The 19,020-nt window shown below is 35.7% G+C and overlaps 9 protein-coding genes across 9 annotated transcripts; 3 read left to right on the forward strand and 6 right to left on the reverse strand. All coding sequences in view use genetic code 12, as the record gives it.

Annotated features, from left to right (window-relative positions):
• Positions 1-2,762: 2,762 nt before the first annotated feature.
• Positions 2,763-3,269, forward strand: DEHA2E15884g (DEHA2E15884p; the record flags this gene model as incomplete). The annotated part of the gene is made up of 1 exon (XM_459993.1): positions 2,763-3,269. One exon carries the CDS (start codon positions 2,763-2,765, stop codon positions 3,267-3,269), a length of 507 nt encoding a protein of 168 aa, XP_459993.1.
• A 185-nt stretch (positions 3,270-3,454) lies between these two features.
• Positions 3,455-3,808, reverse strand: DEHA2E15906g (DEHA2E15906p; the record flags this gene model as incomplete). Its single annotated transcript, XM_459994.1, has 1 exon — positions 3,455-3,808. The coding sequence occupies one exon, from the start codon at positions 3,806-3,808 to the stop codon at positions 3,455-3,457; it is 354 nt and encodes a 117-aa protein (XP_459994.2).
• Positions 3,809-4,206: 398 nt separating this feature from the next.
• On the reverse strand, positions 4,207-8,157 carry DEHA2E15928g (DEHA2E15928p; the record flags this gene model as incomplete). Its single annotated transcript, XM_002770446.1, has 1 exon — positions 4,207-8,157. The coding sequence occupies one exon, from the start codon at positions 8,155-8,157 to the stop codon at positions 4,207-4,209; it is 3,951 nt and encodes a 1,316-aa protein (XP_002770492.1).
• Positions 8,158-8,822: 665 nt separating this feature from the next.
• Positions 8,823-9,539, forward strand: DEHA2E15950g (DEHA2E15950p; the record flags this gene model as incomplete). Its single annotated transcript, XM_459996.1, has 1 exon — positions 8,823-9,539. The coding sequence occupies one exon, from the start codon at positions 8,823-8,825 to the stop codon at positions 9,537-9,539; it is 717 nt and encodes a 238-aa protein (XP_459996.1).
• A 44-nt stretch (positions 9,540-9,583) lies between these two features.
• Positions 9,584-11,398, reverse strand: DEHA2E15972g (DEHA2E15972p; the record flags this gene model as incomplete). Its single annotated transcript, XM_459997.1, has 1 exon — positions 9,584-11,398. One exon carries the CDS (start codon positions 11,396-11,398, stop codon positions 9,584-9,586), a length of 1,815 nt encoding a protein of 604 aa, XP_459997.2.
• A 91-nt stretch (positions 11,399-11,489) lies between these two features.
• On the reverse strand, positions 11,490-14,078 carry DEHA2E15994g (DEHA2E15994p; the record flags this gene model as incomplete). Its single annotated transcript, XM_459998.1, has 1 exon — positions 11,490-14,078. The coding sequence occupies one exon, from the start codon at positions 14,076-14,078 to the stop codon at positions 11,490-11,492; it is 2,589 nt and encodes an 862-aa protein (XP_459998.2).
• A 193-nt stretch (positions 14,079-14,271) lies between these two features.
• DEHA2E16016g (DEHA2E16016p) lies at positions 14,272-14,586 on the forward strand (the record flags this gene model as incomplete). The annotated part of the gene is made up of 1 exon (XM_459999.1): positions 14,272-14,586. One exon carries the CDS (start codon positions 14,272-14,274, stop codon positions 14,584-14,586), a length of 315 nt encoding a protein of 104 aa, XP_459999.1.
• Positions 14,587-14,648: 62 nt separating this feature from the next.
• DEHA2E16038g (DEHA2E16038p) lies at positions 14,649-17,015 on the reverse strand (the record flags this gene model as incomplete). The annotated part of the gene is made up of 1 exon (XM_460000.1): positions 14,649-17,015. One exon carries the CDS (start codon positions 17,013-17,015, stop codon positions 14,649-14,651), a length of 2,367 nt encoding a protein of 788 aa, XP_460000.2.
• Positions 17,016-17,169: 154 nt separating this feature from the next.
• On the reverse strand, positions 17,170-19,017 carry DEHA2E16060g (DEHA2E16060p; the record flags this gene model as incomplete). The annotated part of the gene is made up of 1 exon (XM_460001.2): positions 17,170-19,017. The coding sequence occupies one exon, from the start codon at positions 19,015-19,017 to the stop codon at positions 17,170-17,172; it is 1,848 nt and encodes a 615-aa protein (XP_460001.2).
• Positions 19,018-19,020: the final 3 nt, after the last annotated feature.

Here is a 19,020-nt window from a genome sequence, read left to right on the forward strand (position 1 = left end):
AATGTGGGATACTGTTGTTTTCTTTAAGAAAGGAAAATTCTATGAATTATATGAAAATGATGCAATGATTGCAAATTCTCAATTTGATTTGAAAATTGCCGGTGGTGGAAGAGCAAATATGAAATTAGCTGGAATCCCAGAGATGTCTTTTGATTACTGGGCTAAGGAATTCATCACCCTGGGCTATAAAGTCGCTAGAGTAGATCAAAAGGAGACTTTATTAGCCAAAGAAATGAGAGGAGGTTCTACTAAGGAGGAAAAGATTATAAAAGAGAGTTGACAGGTGTATTAACAGGAGGGACGTTGACCGATTTAAACATGATAAGTGATGATATGTCTATTTACTGTTTAAGTATTAAAGAAGAACAATTGGATGATGGTAGCAAAACGTTTGGTATAGCTTTCGTCGATACTGCAACATCCGAGTTAAATTTAATCGAATTTGTTGATGATAATGAATGCACCAAGCTAGACACCCTAATTGCTCAGATTAGACCAAAAGAAATCCTATGCGAGAAGAATAATTTGTGTTCCATTGCTAATAAGATTTTGAAGTTTAATGCACATAATTCCAATCAAATTTGGAATAATTTAAACCCAATTTCTGAATTTTGGGATTATGATTCAACCTTAGAAAATTTGGTTAAAAGCAAATATTATGCAGCAGAAGATTTAGATGATTATTCTAATTTCCCTAAAATTTTAGTTAGCTTCAAAGATAATCATAAATGTGCATTCAATGCATTTGGAGGGTTGTTATATTATTTGAAGTCATTAAAATTGGATGAAAGTATCATGACCTTAGGTAACATTAATGAATATGTTATTTCGAAAAACACTTCTAAGCATTTAATTTTAGATGGTATTACATTGAATAATTTGGAAATCTTAAACAACTCATTTGATGGCGGTGATAAAGGAACTTTATTCAAATTAGTGAATAGGGCAATTACACCTTTTGGAAAGAGAATGTTAAAGCATTGGGTTTTGCATCCATTGATGAAGATGGAAGACATCAACGAGAGATACGATTCCATAGACTATTTAATGGGTGAAGGTACAAAATTCAGAGAAATTTTGGAACAAGCATTTAATGGTTTGCCTGATTTAGAAAGGTTATTGGCGAGAATTCACAGCAAGACATTGAAATTTAAAGATTTCTTGAGAGTCGTAGAAAGTTTTGAAAAAATTTCGACATTAGTAGTAGACGTTCATAATTTTTCAGATAGCGAAACGGGGTCTTTACATAAGTTTGTCAATAGTTTTCCCGCTGAACTAGAAAATTGTATCAACGAATGGGACGATGCTTTTGACAGACAAGAAGCAATGCGTGATATTGTCGTTCCAATGAAAGGAATTGATAATGAGTTTGACGAATCCCACGCTAAGATTAATACACTTGAAAAAGAATTAAATGAGCATTTAAAGGTTTACAAGAAGCAATATAAATCCAATGAAATTTGTTATAAAGATTCCGGTAAGGAGATCTTTTTAATTGAAATGCCAAATAAGATAAAAAATATACCAAAGGATTGGCAGCAAATGGGGTCAACATCTAAAGTCAAGAGGTTTTGGTCGCCAGAAGTAAGAAAGTTGGTTAGGGAATTAATGGAACAGAAAGAAACGCATAAGATGGTTTGCGAGACTTTGAAATTTCGAATGTATGAAAAATTCAATAAAAATTATTCAATTTGGATATCAGCAATAAGGAATATTGCTAACATTGACTGTTTAATTGCATTGACGAAAACTTCTGAATCTATTGGATATCCATCTTGTAGACCACAATTTGAGAAAGCAGATAGAGGATTGATCGAGTTCAAAGAACTTAGACACCCCTGTTTTATTGGAACAAAGGAATTTATACCCAATGACATTTGCTTAGGAGGATCAGAACCAAATTTTGGACTTCTTACGGGTGCAAATGCTGCAGGAAAATCTACAATAATGAGAACAACTGCATTAGCAGTTATATTAAGTCAAATCGGGTGTCATGTTCCTGCCAGTCTGGCAAGGTTGAATCCAATCGACAGAATTATGACAAGATTAGGGGCTAATGATAATATAATGCAAGGAAAATCCACATTCTTCGTTGAATTATCAGAGACCAAGAAGATCTTGAGTAATGCAACTCCAAACTCATTGGTCATCTTAGATGAATTAGGAAGAGGTGGTTCTTCTAGTGATGGTTATTCGATTGCTGAATCTGTTTTATACCAATTGGCTACTCATATTCAATCGTTGGGCTTTTTTGCAACGCATTATGGTTCTTTAGGATTATCTTTTAGAAACCACCCTCAAATCAAGCCTTTGAGAATGGCAATTTTAATCGACGATCATTCTAGAAACATCACATTCTTATATAAGTTAGAACAGGGTGCTGCTCCGGGATCGTTTGGTATGAACGTGGCATCTATGTGTGGCATTTCTAATGAAATAGTTGATAAGGCCGAAATTGCGGCAAAGGAATATGAGCAGACTTCAAGAATTAAGAGGCAGAATGATATAAGTAACGCAAACCTCAATAACTTGAGCTTGGGGTTACAGAGTGATTTTGCTTGGCTAATGAACAATTATAAAAAGCTATCTGAGGATATTTTGGATTATGACGAATCGGTGAAGCAAAATGCTTTGAATAACATTTTTACTATGGTTGAAAATCTATAATTCCGCGCACATATTAGACGAGTCTTCAATAAATTACCATTATATACTACTAAGTCTTTAAATAAAACAAGTCAAATAAAAACTAATAAACGAATATGCTTACCAGATTAGGATTAAACACTACAGCACCATACCATTTTTTGTTCTACTCTATCGTTTTCGGAGGTTCAGTGTTCCATTCATTTATTGTCTCCCCAATTGCGTTCAAGCATTTATCGAGACCAGAATTCAGTAATCTTCAGAATAAGATCTTTCCAACATATTTCCTTGGACAAGCATTATCACCTTTAGTATTAGGTTTAACGACCCCATTAAAGTTATGCCCATTCACGATTGGATTATTGGCCTTATCAAGTGCCACCGGTGCCCTCAACTATTTTGTTTTATTGCCTTGGTGCCAACAAATTAAAGACCAGAGAAACAAATTGGTTAGCGACAAGTTACACGAGGTCATTGAAAATGGTGAAGTAAAGCCTTCGGAAGAGATGGTTAGATTAAACAAGCAATTCGGTAAATACCATGGTATTTCTTCTTTGGTTAATATTTTATCCATTCTTTCTCTCGGGGCATATGGGGTTATCTTATCCAAGAGATTACTCTGATGGCTACTGTGTTTCATCAGTTTGCAGAATGAATAATCGTCTAATGTTTACCACATTGTGAAGTATGCTTGCAAATGAAATGCTTACTTGTATATAGGCTACATACTCTTGATTTATATGATAATAATATGCTTTAAAATGATACAATTGATAATAAACAATTTTAATCATAGCTTTTTTAGAAATTATTCTTCTTTCTTATTCCTATCCATTTTTTCCTGTTCGACTTCTTCTTTGTAAATTATCGGGTAAAGTACAAACAATAAAACGTAACCTAAAAATAAAACATTTGAACCAAATATGAGAAAGTAAGCAATTATCCATGACATGGATAAATAAGGATTTATGAGTAGCCGCTTCATTATCCAAGCGTAATGAAATAAGATTAAGATCATAACTATGGAACCAGATATAGTAAACTTGATGTCCTTGACCATCTTAGGAGTTACATGTTCCTTAATCATTTCTATTGATAAAAAAGGAGGATTAGACCGTTTAGGCCTAGCAATTGGAGATGCCAGCGAAGTTGAATCAGACATAACAACAATATTATATAAATCGATACTTGTTAAATACTGATTTCAATTCAGTTATCTGCGACCATGAAAAGTGATAAAAAATAGTGGATGTGAACGGCGCCAAAATTGGAAGATGGGACAGCTTTGACTAATGCAAACAGCGCTGCTATGTGTACATGCATTTGTATTACTCAACAGATTTTATAATACCATAACCTTCTAATTATCGTTCAACGGTACTTCAAATTACTATGATGTATTAAAAACTATTATTATAAATAAGAAATACTTACTAATAAATAGATAAATAAATAAATAAATAAATAATATATAATAAATAATAATTCAATAATTAGATGAAAAACTGTTCAAAAATAAATAACCATTTATAACCCTTGTACAATTCCTTCATCAACTTTTTAAGAAAGAATCTTTGATTCATTGTCAATTAAAAATTTTCTAATTTGTGATAAACTACCACTTAACTTTTTAAAGATACAAACTTTAATATTCGTATCATATATAAAACCCAAAATTAATTCACCAATTTTCAATATGTATAATGTCTTTTCTAAACTATAATTGTATTCATTCGATAAATTGTTTCCATTCAATGTACCTAATTCACCATTATTCCCATTTGAATATAAATATAAGTTGGTGAATTGATTCTCCAATTTAAGATTTTGATATTTGTTCTTCAAGAAGTTTTCAATCTTACCTAAGATCATCAAAACACAATTAAATCTTTGATTCAATTCGGACCTCAAACTGTTATCACCTTGATTGTCATTATTTTTTCTTATCAAGTGGATTGAAAAAATAGACAAGATAGAAAATACATGGAATAACATTTGTAAGTGAATAGAATTTTTAGAAATATCGAATTCATCATCATATACCTTAATATCGATTAATTTTTCAAAAACGGCAGATGTACTTTCATAATCATTAATCAAATTTCCATTACTAGTTGGATCGTGCATAAATTTCAAATCCATATGAGTATCGAACGCAGAGCTATTAGAGTTATTGCTCTTGGTTTTGAATAAGACTAATTTCGTTGTTATGATGCAACAATCAACAATTCTAAGATAATCATAATCACTGATTTCATGTATAGTATTCAAGAAACTATTAAAATTAGAAGTTAATTCATCAAAATTTCTTAACCAACTTTGTTCCTTGACGTACTTAAAATCAATCAACGAGGTAATTTTAACAAAATTGACAAGCAAAGCATAATCCAACTTCTGTTTCTCAAAATCATCGGTAGATTTGGAGTGAAACGAGTCACTCATGGTTTGATTACCATTGATATTATCATTTGCTATTGGGAAGCTAAAACTGTGTGATCCAATATAGCTAGTCAAATTATCTAAGACCGAGAAAACATCCATATTCTGCAATTCTGGGTATTGCTTACTTTCATAAATACCATTGACTATCGATACAAATCCAAATTGACTTAAATTATTTAGCTTATCACTTAATACATCATCCAAGCCAGTATGTACATCTGTCTTAGTAATTTGGTACAAAATGTCGCTAAACACCATTTTGTTTCCGTTTGGATTTAAGTAATCATTCAAAGTTTTATTTGTATGATTGTTTTGATTGTATTCTTGGAAAGATTGGTAATTTTTAAAACTCCATAAAAATTCATCCTTTCTAGTAGGTGCTTCCAACAACCCTAAATCATTAATACTTAATGTTAAAGGAACATTATACATCATCAATAAGAAATTGGTCAATCTATAGATCATGAAAACAATTCTTATTTGAGATTGAATATTAATGATATTCTTGAATTTGATTTCATCATTAACATTGAACGATGTTGTTGAGAATAAAGAATCGTTCTGCAAAAAATCATTTGACTTGATTTCATTCATTTTATTATATATATCTTCATCTTCACCATTGATCGAGAACAATACGGTTCTATTACTCTTAATCGAGGTTTTAACCAACGAATTTAATGCATTCAATTGCCTTATCACAATGTAGACATTATTCTCATTATCGGAAAATAATCCGTATATTACCGATAATGTTAATGACTGAATCAACCACAATGGATTTGTAGATTGCGGAGTTGAATTCAGTGTCGAGTTTGAAGCAGCCTCATTAACAGAATTTTTCCTACTTTCCAAATAGATATGAATGGTTCTCCTTGAAGCTTCATATAAATGCTCTGAATCGTTCTTATTATTTGCTAACAACGCACCAATAGTGGCTGTCAATAGAGGCAAGCAAACTCTAGCACTTTCATTCGATAAATCTTCATTAGAAGTCATACTCATGATCTCATATTCATTCAATTTTGAGATATGTATAAATGGGAAATGAGACAAGAAAATATTAACAAAATTGTTCGTATAGAATTCCAATTTTTCGTTCGAAGGAATGGTTGGTGTCATTATACCATTAATTGGATATTTACTCAAAGATTTATTGATCATGTATCTGATATTATTGGTAAACAATTTGTTTTTAGAATAATTACCAGGCTTGAATGAGTTCCTTCTTTTGCTGCCAGATTGTTCAATATTCATTAAGTGGGATTGGTTCAAATAATTATGGTCAGTTAAAGATTGTTGATGAATCAGATGTGGATGCGGTTGGGGTAATGAACTTTCCGATTGATACTGACTTTGCGAAACTGATGGAGATATCATTTGAGGTGAATTGGTTTCCATGCCACTGGAAGAAACCGAATTATTATCGCCATAAAATGAATATCCATTAGGCATAAATTTGGCATTAACATCAAATTCGTTGGTCAATTCTCCTATATCATTTAAAAAATTTAAGTCAAAATTTTGGCTACCTGTTTGAGGATTATTGTTATTAGCATTGTGATTATCATTATTATTATTATTATTATTATTATTATTATTGACATTATCTTCAGTGAGACTAGGGTTGCGTTTTAAACCGTGGGAATTAGTATGGTCGGTATTATTTTCGTGATTCATGCTTGTCATTGTCATTTCATCATCTTCTTGTTTAATTGGTGTTAGATGGTTACCTAATTTGAAGTGGTTTCCCGAACTTGCCATCATTGATTCAGGTATATCATAAAATGAATATCCATATTCTTGGTTGTGGGGGTTATTTATATGGTTGTTAGTGTTGGTCGAAGTAGAAGGTGTTATCTCATTATTTGAAACAGTCGCACTAGGCATCATATACTGTAAGCCGTTCAAAGAATCGAACGTGTTGTATGACGACGTACTCGCTAAACTGTCTGATCTTAATGTGGGTAATTGTCCCGAAAAAGAGCCTTGTTGCGATACGCTTGCTGGTACATCATTATGATCCAAAGACATTGATGTAATGGAGCTGTGCCTTGGTAGTTTGGGGTTACCTTTGGCCCCGTTTAAATTGGCACCATTGTTGGCACCATTGTGAGCACCATTTACATGCGTACCATTAGTGCTGCTGCTGTTATTATTATTATTATTATGATTATTATTATTATTGTCGTTCATACCAGGGATAGTCGATAAGTTATTTAACCATGCGTGGTCGTCTGGAGTACCGCTTGGATACAACTGAGGAGTCGAAAACTCCACTTGGTCGGTGCCGGGATAAAGATCGTTAAACTCAGCCAAACCCATAGCGTAGTTTCCACCAGATTGGGCCGAGAATGACGCACCTCTATTTTTGTCTATTTTTCTTCTATCGAACATCTGTTTGTGCAAGGACGAACCAGCGGGGCCATCCTTTGCACCCGAGCTGCTGGCAGACTTCGACATGGGGGCCGCTTTGTGGTTGAAAAGATTGAGATTGAACAGCACAAGATCAAAGTCGTTATGGGACCCCGAGGGTGGATGGGAGAGCGGCGACTGTGATGGGTGGCCGCTCGAAGGGTTTGTGCTCCCTGGCGACCTGGTGTCCTTCGCCGGAGTCATCGAAACCATGTCGTCGTCCATGTCAAGGGTATCGCCCATTGAGCCGGAACGTTTGATCGACTTCCTTCGCAACCTGGTGATCGCATCGGCACATCCAGCATGCAACTTCTGCGCGTGTCTCAACAACAAGTCTCTTCTGGAAAATTTCCGTTGACACACACCGCAGCTGAATGGCTTCTCCTTCGTGTGCGATCTCTCATGTCGTCTCAAGTGCTCCAACCTAGCAAATGCCCGTGTACATATCTGACACACAAATAGCCGGGGTTTTCCTGACGGCGTGGTTCCGTAAGCCGTGAGCTCCAAAGGTATGCTCTTCTGCTTCTTATTAGCCCCCGTCTGTCCTCCTCCGTTCCCTGTACCTTCTGCTCCATTCTCACCCTCCAATTTGTCTACCTTATTGGGAAATTCCATCGACAATGTATCTTTATTTTGCTGAACCTGAGAATGCATATATAAACTTCTCCAGCTCTAATTCCGAAATTAAGTTGTGTCAAGTATCTTATGACTGTGTCAACTAATATGCCTTCCGAATATTCTCTATGATTGATTGATTGAATCAGTTTCCATAAATTGATTCTCTCCCTGGATACTGCCCAATATATGGTCTGGCGCTTAATTAATATGAAAGAGCCAACAATTTGTCTAAACGAGAAACCAAATGGGCCCCCAGGCCCTAACCTGCAAATGCTAACTACGTGGCCAATCCTGGCCTTTTGGAATAACCTGCAAAACTACCCGAAATTACTCAGAAGAGTTTTTGTGGGGTGCAGCTTATCTGAAAGGATGATTGAAAGTGGAGTAAAAAATGGGCGGCGCGTGTTGGTAGCCGGCTCCAGCGGGCCACTCCGGCGACAGCCGACACACCATGTCGCTAATACGACATATATAATATGTCGCGGATGATGTCGCAACGGTTGAGTTTATCGCATGATAGGGAGAGACTACAGCGGCGAATGCGACGAAAGCGACGAGTGTGGCAGGGGAACGAAAAAATACATTTTTAATAGCTGAGCACACGTGACATTAGTCTTCTAGTATGGAAATTTAGTATCAAAAATTGTTATATCGAAGCCTGTGTAAGCATAGTTGAACCATATCTACATACACACGCCAGGATGTCAGTGATAGAAATAGAGTCTGAGTCGCAGTTCACAGAGTTAACTAAATCGGACGCTAATAAGTTGATTGCATTGTATTTCCATACACCATGGGCAGGACCATGCCAAACGATGAACTCAGTGTTTAAGACGTTAGCAGAGGCCAACAAGTCGGTTTTGTTCATATCGATCAACGCAGACGACCACCCGGACATAAGCGAGCTTTTCGAGGTGTCGGCGGTGCCATATTTTATATTGATTCGTAACTCGACTATTTTGAAGGAGTTGTCGGGTGCAGACCCTAGGGAATTCATAAGTGCGTTGAACCAGTTCACAGAGAAGAAGGACACGGCTGCTCCAGCAGCAGCCGCTGCTGCTGCTCCGGCGGCACCGGCACAATCCCCAATCGAGGAGTCGCCGGAAGCGTTGAACGAGAGGTTGAAGAAGTTGACGGGTGCAGCACCAGTGATGCTTTTCATGAAGGGGTCGCCATCGGCTCCGCAATGTGGGTTTTCGAGACAACTCGTGGCGATTTTGAGAGAACACCAGGTCAGATTTGGGTTCTTTGACATCTTGAAGGACGATTCTGTCAGACAGGGTCTCAAGAACTTTTCGGACTGGCCAACGTTCCCCCAATTATACATCAGCGGAGAATTCCAAGGGGGACTTGATATCGTTAAGGAATCGATCGAGGAAGATTCGAGCTTCTTCGAGAATGCGGTTAAAAGTGCTTAGGTATTTATCTTAATATATAACGTGGATTATTCACTATTTACATGCTAGTAGTTTTTAGCCAGGATGAGTTGGTCTAGCTCGGGGTCCGACAGAAATTCATCCTCCGACTCCAATTTGTGCGTTTGGCTTCGAGACTGCGTCACTAATCGGTGGATTTGGGTTTCGTCGATCGAGTCGTTGAATATCTCGTCATCTGAATCGATGTCCGTCTCTATGGGGTCGCTCAATATTTCTTCATCTTCTTGTACTGTTTTCATTTTATCGTCAATATCTCTCTGGAATTGGTCCTGTGCATACAGGCAGGCTATATCTTCTTCCAATACAGGCAAATCTCCGTCAGATACGATTTGTTTGAACAGTCCACCTAGCCTGCCGTATTTTAATTTATTGTGTTGTTGCTTGTTATAAATGAGCGGCAAATAATAGCCATCGATTAAATTCAAATCGTTAAATGAAGTGTGGCATTCATTAACTACACTTCGATACATACCAATTTCTCGCTTAGTTTTATTATATTCTTTTATCATCTTGAAATGGCGAGGAAACTTAACATTCATACGTTGCGATTGTCTCCCGCTAACCCTACGTAATTGATTCCGAGTGGATCGTATACCTGTTTCTTTACCTTCATCAAAGTTATTCAAAATGTCACTTATGCTTAGGTTGTTAGTAATTTCGCTCGCAATCTCTATCCCATAATTCAGGTCATTGTATATATGATAATTCTCTAGTATCGACAAATTTAATAGTGAATTATTTCCATAATTGTCTAATACAGTCTTTATCGATAGGTAATCTGATTCTTCCTCATCTAAATCCCGGTATTTAGAGCTTGAATATATCACTTTTCCTATAGCATGAAATAAATTTAGTTGATTCTCTCGTAATGAATTGAAAATTTCTCCCCTTCCTTTCTTAGATAACCCAGACCAGAATTGTAAATTTGATATCGCCGATCGTATATCACCACTTTCAATTATGTGACTTGAAAAGTCGTTAATGCTAGTCTTTGCGATACCGTTAAACGCCCTTCTTTCTTCATTAACGATTTTATTCATCGACTTTTTCATAAATGAAGCTGCAATCGAATTGAATTTAATTTGCTTGACCTTCCCACGTTGACTTAAAAACTCTCTTCCCAATAAGGTATCCACAGTCAAGTTATTTTCGATATTAAAATAATCTTGATTTCTTTGTTCTTGCGTTAGTTCTATTTCACTTAAACAGAGCACTAATGGCGGTAATTGGTGATCTGTATTAACCCATTCGTTTAGATTACCTCTGAACTTCGACAAGATATCTGCATGGAATATATTTGGTAAATCCTCGATGAGTATTATAGATAAGTTTGACCCTATTCTATACCTTGCATCGTTCAAGAATTCGCTGAATTGTTTCGATTGTGGTGTATCAGTGACTATGGTGTCAATATACTCAATCCAATTATCATGCAGAGTAGATTCTTGTCTCGTCATGTACGATTCAAAGTTATTACTTGTCGCTGAACGAGGAATGATCTCATTTGCCAAAACTTTTATAGTAGTTGATTTAGAGCTTCCCGACGGCCCTGTAAGAATAAGTAACTTGGTAGGATCTATTCCGGATATCATATTCGATAATGTTTCCTTAACCTCTTTCAACTTCCTTGGATTTATACATATGTCTTCGGATCTAGTTGGAGTATACTTATCTATCCATTGCTGCTGAAAGGTATCCGTACATGTCTGTTTTCTTTGTCTTTTAGAGGGAATGAATTCCTCAGACGCCTCAAATTCGCTTATACTTTCATCACTTACATCCTCAGTCTTCGATAGTCTATTTTCATCATCTTTCCTCTCTCGATTACGTTTATTGTACATCAATATTGTCAGCTTGATAGAACATGTTCCTAGGCCTACTAATCTTTTTGATATAACCAAAATCACGTGAACATTACTAAATAAATATACATTAGTTCTTAAAGGCCCCATTAGACCTGAACATTGGCACAGGTGTTTCTACTCCAGGACGGTGATAAAACACACCTTGTGTCGGGCCATGTGGTGGACTATAGATAAATTGTTCTGGTGGTGCAAAAGATCCATTATATAGCACGTTGGGTACAAACAGTTGATTAGGAGTATAATTCTTGTTTGCGGGTACGAACATAGGTATCAGTGGCTGCAAGTTGGCCATATTCTTCGCCTTTTTATTATCTTGATACAATATTCCGCTATCAGATTTTCTTTTTTGATTATCAATTAAAATTGAAGGATGCTGCTTACCTTTTTTTCTTTGAAGATATTTCATATAGTTCGTATCATTTGGTATTGATGATTTTATATTATCAGTATACCTAGCCACTTGGTCTGTTGAGCTCCTAGGCAAGTTGTACCAGAATATACTGCATCTTTCGTCTTTGAGTTCTTTTGGCGCAGTAAATTCAGGTGTCAATACTTCTGTGATAAACTTATCTTCTTTGAACAAACGTAACTGCGAGTCTGTTTTGATACCAGTGATCTTTTCATCATCAATAACACGCGCAGACTCTATTTTCTTCGGTTTAGGTTTCGATTGTCTTGCTTTTTTCAAGTTCCAGAAGTATGAATTATCAATTACTTCGCTATTTCCTACTATTATGTCATCATATGATATTTCGATTCTTTCTTTTAAATGTGGATATGAAACAACCTCTATAGTACTCTCCCCAGGATTATTCGAAACCACATATCCACAATAAATTTCCTTAGTCTGATGAGAAGTATCCGGCAAAGATATAGTAAATTGAGTTAGAGAGTCCAACGGTATTTCTGATATTTTTGATTCTTGTTCCCTCTCGTTTCCTTGGGATTTCTTTAGTCTATGGTATTTGCATACCATACTGGCACCCGAGAAATCGTATAAACCACCACCCCCTAGGCCACAAGTACCATGGAAAGCTCTCAAACACTTTGAATGCTTGCATTGGAAACATGCCCCATGTGATGGTTTTTTACTCTTAGGGGAATTAGAATCACAAACCACACATTTTAAATTCTTTTGTGCTGTGGAAATCTGTTCTAGTCCTCTTACTGTATGCTTATCATTATTAATTTCAAGCTCGTTAGTAAACATTTGAGCACATATTCTATGGACTCTGTATACATTCAGCGTTTTCTTATCCTTTAAATCAGTATCTAATAATTGAAATTGATCAGACTTAGTCAACTTTTTCGGTAAGTTATTGGGGCATAAATAACATTCATATTCAGGTTTCTTAACTTGTTGCATCATAGGATCAGGTTTAATTTGTTTTTTATTTACATTCTTTTTCTTGCCCTGTGACAATATGGTTTTTTGTTCTTCAGATTGATTACCACTATCTGATTCTATTTCCTCTTGCTCTTGTACATACTCATAAGGGATTCCTTTATACTTGCAGTATAACTGTTGAACATTAATACCTACCGAGTCACTTATACATTCACATTTCTTAGTTACCTCTCCATATGGGAACCAGTTATCTAGAGCAAAATTAACGGACTCGGCCAAATTATACCCATAATTAAAGCCAGCATGATATCCATAGGGATACGTTATTATAAATTCACCCTCATTATGTATTATGTTATTACAATTTATGCCATTCTTTGCTAAAAACTGAGGTGACACAAGAAATGTTTTATGTCTTAAGAATTCCAGACAATTTCTATATTCCTCGGGGAAAGTGTCTTTCATAAGTTCAAAGAACTTTCCCGAATCTGCTTGTGAAATGGAATACCATTGCTTAGGTGCACCAAAGTGTAAGTAGTTGATCGAATATAGATCTTGATCTTCTAGATGCCAGGCAAACGTTGCTTTCCACAAACCAGCGTATAAATAAGCATCATTAACACCTGGTAGCTTTGCATCCATCAAATCCAAAATATTTGGTAAATGTGCTACATTCCAACTCTTAACTGAGTTGGAAAATAAAGAACCTATCAGATCTGCACCATACATTGGTTCGGCATACGTGAGTGACTTCCAATACGTCTTTTCCAACAGCTCGCACCTATCAACCGTGAATTGGCTGGTGTCAATATTGTAGGAGTTCTTGGTCTGCAGCAGGTTTATGGTCGATTTTGCATTCATTTTTGATACATCTTTAGCACTTCCCGTACACTTTACTGCACCAACTGTTGGAGGAGGTACACGAGGCTTACCCTTCGGCGCTGGGGGCTGAAAATTTGACTTTTCCGACAAGTCCTTCCATTGAAATATGTTGTAGGTCCGCGGTCTTTCAATATTCTGCTGTGAATAAATCCCAACTCCAGAGCCATTAATGTGCTGGACAATTGGGTTTTTGATTTTGATTGATTCCAAACCTTCTTCCGTATAATTCAGTGTCAAGGTGTCTGACCATGCTTTTGGTGGTATTATCTTTACTATTCCTGATTGCATACCATACTTGTTAATTGCCTTATTAAACTTGTAGAAATCCTGAAATTGTTTCTTTGTAGGCTTAAAAACTGGAATTCCACCGGAATAATGATCCGGCTCTACTACTAGGGAAGGATCTGATTCATATATACCTTCCATATTTAATTAGTAGCTCTTCAAAATATGATATGTTGCAATATCGTCTGATCGTTTAATAATGTTCTTTAAGAATAAATTAACGTAATATCCGGATTTCGGTATTACCCTCGCAATACCGGAAATCGAATTCTTCGAATATATTTCACTTTATCAAAAGATATGCTGAAGAGAATGAAGAAGGCAAATATACAAAATGGAACAACGCAGACCAGTTAAAAGTAAACCAAATACTCAGGGGATACCAGATGAAGATATCTCCACTTCAAGAGTGATAAAGGCACTCTTTCTTACGTTTCTTTCGCTATTTGCAATCGTACTTTGGGGTTATCATTCAGTTTGGGCAGTTAAGGTGATGATTTACAATACGTATGGTAATTTCTTCAATAATTTAGTATTCGGGCCAGGTACTTTGATTGCTCATGGTGGTTTAAGTATTAAGCTTGTTACTTATTTAAATGTGATACTATTAGATGATAAGATCGATGCAGATCATAAAAAGTATCTTTAGGGATGTAATATATATATATATATACAAAATGCTATGTAAATAATACTTATAATATAATCAAGTCATTTAATGTCCGTATATGTGATTCCTAATTCATCGCAGTATTTTTCCAATATGTCTGTTTCTAACTTGACACCCGCTGAACCAGATGCTAACCACTCTTGCAACATACATAAATTTATTGGTTCAAAACTCAATATTTTATCAAGCCAATATTGATCCTGCTTCAAATGGAAGCTGATTCTATTATAAATGTTTGTTTTAATTGTATGCTGCGATGCAGTCATTGGTTTGTCTTGACTGTCATTTAATTGGCTCTGACTGACTAATTTATTTGTCTCAGAGAGAATCTGGATCATTTTTTCTTTGCCCTTGACTGGCTTTAATCCCCATTCTTGAAATTTCGCCTTCAAATCCTTTGTAGACATATTATTAAATTCGTCCTGAGTTAGTTCTAAAGCGTTGGAACGAATAGGGTCTTCAAGTATCTTTTCAGAGCCAAATGCGGAATCAGCAGCTTGTGAGGTATACAACAGCCCTAGAACATTAGAATTATCAATCTGTGGACTTGAAGGCACTTGCAAAACTGAAGTATCATTTTCATTTCTGGGATTGCGTCCTAGATTTACCAAATCATCAGTATCATCGACTTCTCTTGTAATTTCAATGACGCTTAAACTGTTGTCGTGCTCACCTTCATCTTCAGAATCACGTATTTCATTCTCCGAATCAACAGGCTGACGTTTGGTTTCAATTGTCTTAATCTTAACTTTGCTATTTTCGTTCATTAATTCAACATATAGACCTCCATCAATTAACAATCGAGATGTGTGATATACCTTGCGTTTCTTATAGGCCTGACGTGCCGGCATAGAAGAAAATATAGCTTCTTCTTCGCTATCGTCAAATTGATATTGAGAAGGAATTGGCTGTGCTGAAGAGAGCTTGAATTTAGATCTGGCAGTAGAATAAGCAGATGATTCCTCTGAAACAATTCTTTCATGTCTGGGCGTAACACTATTAGATCGTATCAGAAGCGGTGAACTATTACAATGCAATCGAAATGGAGATGACATTATATTTTTACTCCCAGGAGTTCTCTTTGTCGGAGTCTTAAATAATTCTGAATCTTTTATAGGGGACGATATTATGACCTCTTCCGCTTCATTATGAGACGCACGGTCCTCTTCAGACATTAAATTTGTTTTACCTCTATTTATTGAGCTGGAGGATATTTCGATTGGTGCTTCTTGCGTGCCATGTATTGCTTGAGGTTGTCTAGGCGCAGTTTCGGATACTTGAAAATTATCTTCTGATATCTCAGCTATATCTCCCGTAATTGATTCTCTCTGCCCCGATTGAACAAATGGGAAGCTTTCAATTGATACAGCAGTTTCTACTGAGTCCTTTTGATGAGAAAAAATTTCATTTCCATTAAACTCGGGGTCATAGATCGAATTCTTGACCTGAATCTTTTGTTCCGATAGATGAAGAGCTTTGTCGGATTGCTCATCTCTACAACAGAAGCTTACCCTTATAGGACTGGGCTCAGGGGACGAATCCAGAATCACATCAAATTCCCTGTCAATGGTATCTTCAGATTTTGTGGTATTCATTACTTGGGATAGTGTCATTACAAAGGGGGTTTCGTTATCCGACTCTTCTAAATCATTCTGCAATATCGTGCTTTCATTAATTATTTGTTCAGAAGTCAAATCATACAACCACTTCAAGTCGTCATCCGTAAACTCTGTATCTGGAGGTGCAGATGCTTGCGACCATATGCTACTATTATTTTTTGGGTACTCTGATATTAACTGTGATTGGTTTTGGATTTGAATTTTATTAGTGATATATTTAAGACTCTTCTTGGTCCTGGATGACAATTCTGGGAACCGTAGCCTAATTCTTTTGATAATGTCAGTCCATTCTTTCTTGGTGTATAGTATTCTTGATTCATGTTCTATTTCAGGGACGTCAGACAGTTCTAATTTCCTTTTTTCGATACTTTCTATTCTCTTCAAAATATCTCCAATCTTCTCCTTGTGGCCTGAAAAATATTGAAATATTGATAGCTGAGCATCTTTTTGGCCCAACTTTGACTGCTTAAGCTCTTGAAATGATTTCCCTTTATTATAGGTTTCTTCCATTAACGAAGTCAAACTTTTAATTCGATTGTTATCTCGTTTAGATCTTCGTTTAGGTTTAGTGATAGACGTATCTTTGTTTTTATTTTCCAAATTTTCATTCTGAAGACCAATCGTGTGATTTGTATTTGTATCTATATTCTTAAACTTCCTCAAGCGTTCAATCCTTTTCTTCATGTTCTCTTCTTCTTTACTTATTTCATCAAATTCCTCTAATCTTCCTTGCATTTGGGTGGAAGCGAGATTGATATCACCAATACTGTCTTCGGTTAATCGAGACATTTTAATATTATGCAAATGTAGTCATAAGTATTTTAACTATTACTGTTAGATTTAGTAAGACTGTTGAGACAGAGATAAGATGATCTATATGCGTTAAATATATGATTTATTGACATTATTTACTACACAAATAAACGCGCACTTTTTGAAATGCCTATTTTTCCGAGCCAATACTTAACTTTTCCTTCAATTCAGGCTTTACAATCCAATTTCCACTTTTCTTATTATAAAAGGCTATATCTTGGATCGTATGCTTTAATAATGCCTTCGTAAAAGTCTTGAATTCCTTTTTAGACAATTCTACTAATGTACCAATAGTGAAGTCATTATTCTTTTCAATAAACTGGATTAGTTCATGAATAGCTTTTGGATCTTTAATCGTTGGCTTTTGTGCAGTCAATATATTAGGCGACCTGCTGGTACTCTTATTTGGACTTGTTCCTTGATTTTTCAACAGGTTGACGAAGCTGGTATGTTCTGTAGTCTGAGAGTTAACAACTTTCTCTTTGTTCACATCCCAATAATTAGTGAAAGGATCTATCGAGAATTCAATATTTATATCCAATCTTTCGTATTTTATTTCATCAAAGAATTCGTGATCATTCTCGTCATCATTATTCCATTTACTTATTGCCACTAATGGACCCATTATTCTCTTTTTCTTTTTCATTAAATCATTACTCTCTACGAAATCATCCATCTCTTCTTCATCGTCTATATCATCATCATCATCATCCTCATCGTCATTATCAATATCCTCGCCTTCACCTTCATCTTCTGCATCTTCTCCATTCCATTCTGCATCTGAGTCATAGCTGTAATCTAATCCTGATTTAGATGTATCAAACGGATTTCGTACTGGTAATTTAGTAGACATATGGTTTGAAGAACACCATGTTCCAATATAGGGAGGCTTTATGTTTTCGTAGAACTGTAAATACTTCATTGGCAGAAGATTTTGAAACATCTCGTAGATCTGTGATTCTGTCGCTTGTGAGGAGTTTAAAGCATTAACAATATCTTGTGGAGTGGTAAAATTCTTTTCTCTAAGCTTTGGCTTGCAAGCCTTGAAAAATTTTGATATATCCGTGTTTTCAGATTTGTTATTTGCGGCTTTCACAATCGAGTCAAAATCAGCTATCGATTTCTTTAATCCAGAATCTGTTAACTGAATTGACAGAGCCATTATAACGTTTTTCTTTTGAAAAAATGGTAGGAAAACTTTATTGTATATGTCGGTTTCTTCCTCTTTTTCTTTACTTTCGTCATTGCTTAGATCTACTATTTGAGTATCTTTTTTCGGTTCATTTTTTATCGGAGATGACTTGACAGTCTTACCAATAGTGAAGAAATTGGAAATCTTCATTTGACTCCTTTCTTTCGATTCTTCGGCCTTTCTTTTCTCTTCTTCAGCTAGCTTTCTTTCATGGTCCTTGCGCTCTTTAAGCTCTTCATTCTTACGCTTTTTTTCTAGTCTTTGCCTTTCTCTTTCTCCCTTTTCTGTAAGCTTTTTCAATCTCTCTTCGTCTTTCTTCTTTTCTCGTTCTAATTTTTCTTCTTCTAGTTTTTTACGTCTCATTTCTTTCTCCATTTCTTTCTCGTATGCCTTTCGTTTCCTTTCATCTTCTTTCACTCTACGTTCTTCTTCTTTGCGTATTCTATCTTCCTCCCTTTTCTTCTCTTTCTCAATTCTCTCCATCTCCCTTTGCTTCTGTCTTCCCAATTTCTCAATTTGTTTCTTGGTAAGGGTCTTTGTTGGCGATGTATCATTCACTTCCTCAATAGGGAATGGACTTGAATCTAAAGTACCTTCGGGGGTTGATAATCTTTGCTTCTTGGTCTTGGGTGTTTCTATGTCTTTACTTTCATCTTCCTGATTTCTTTTTGGAGGATTTACAACCTCTATAACAGCATGATCTTGTAATACCTTATCGCTTTGATCATTCATTTTATGTGTTGGGGTTAGCGAAGGTGAATTATAAATTGGAAGCAGATTGCTCATTGA

Source organism: Debaryomyces hansenii (genome assembly GCF_000006445.2).
Source record: "Debaryomyces hansenii CBS767 chromosome E complete sequence".
Lineage (NCBI taxonomy): Eukaryota > Fungi > Ascomycota > Pichiomycetes > Serinales > Debaryomycetaceae > Debaryomyces > Debaryomyces hansenii.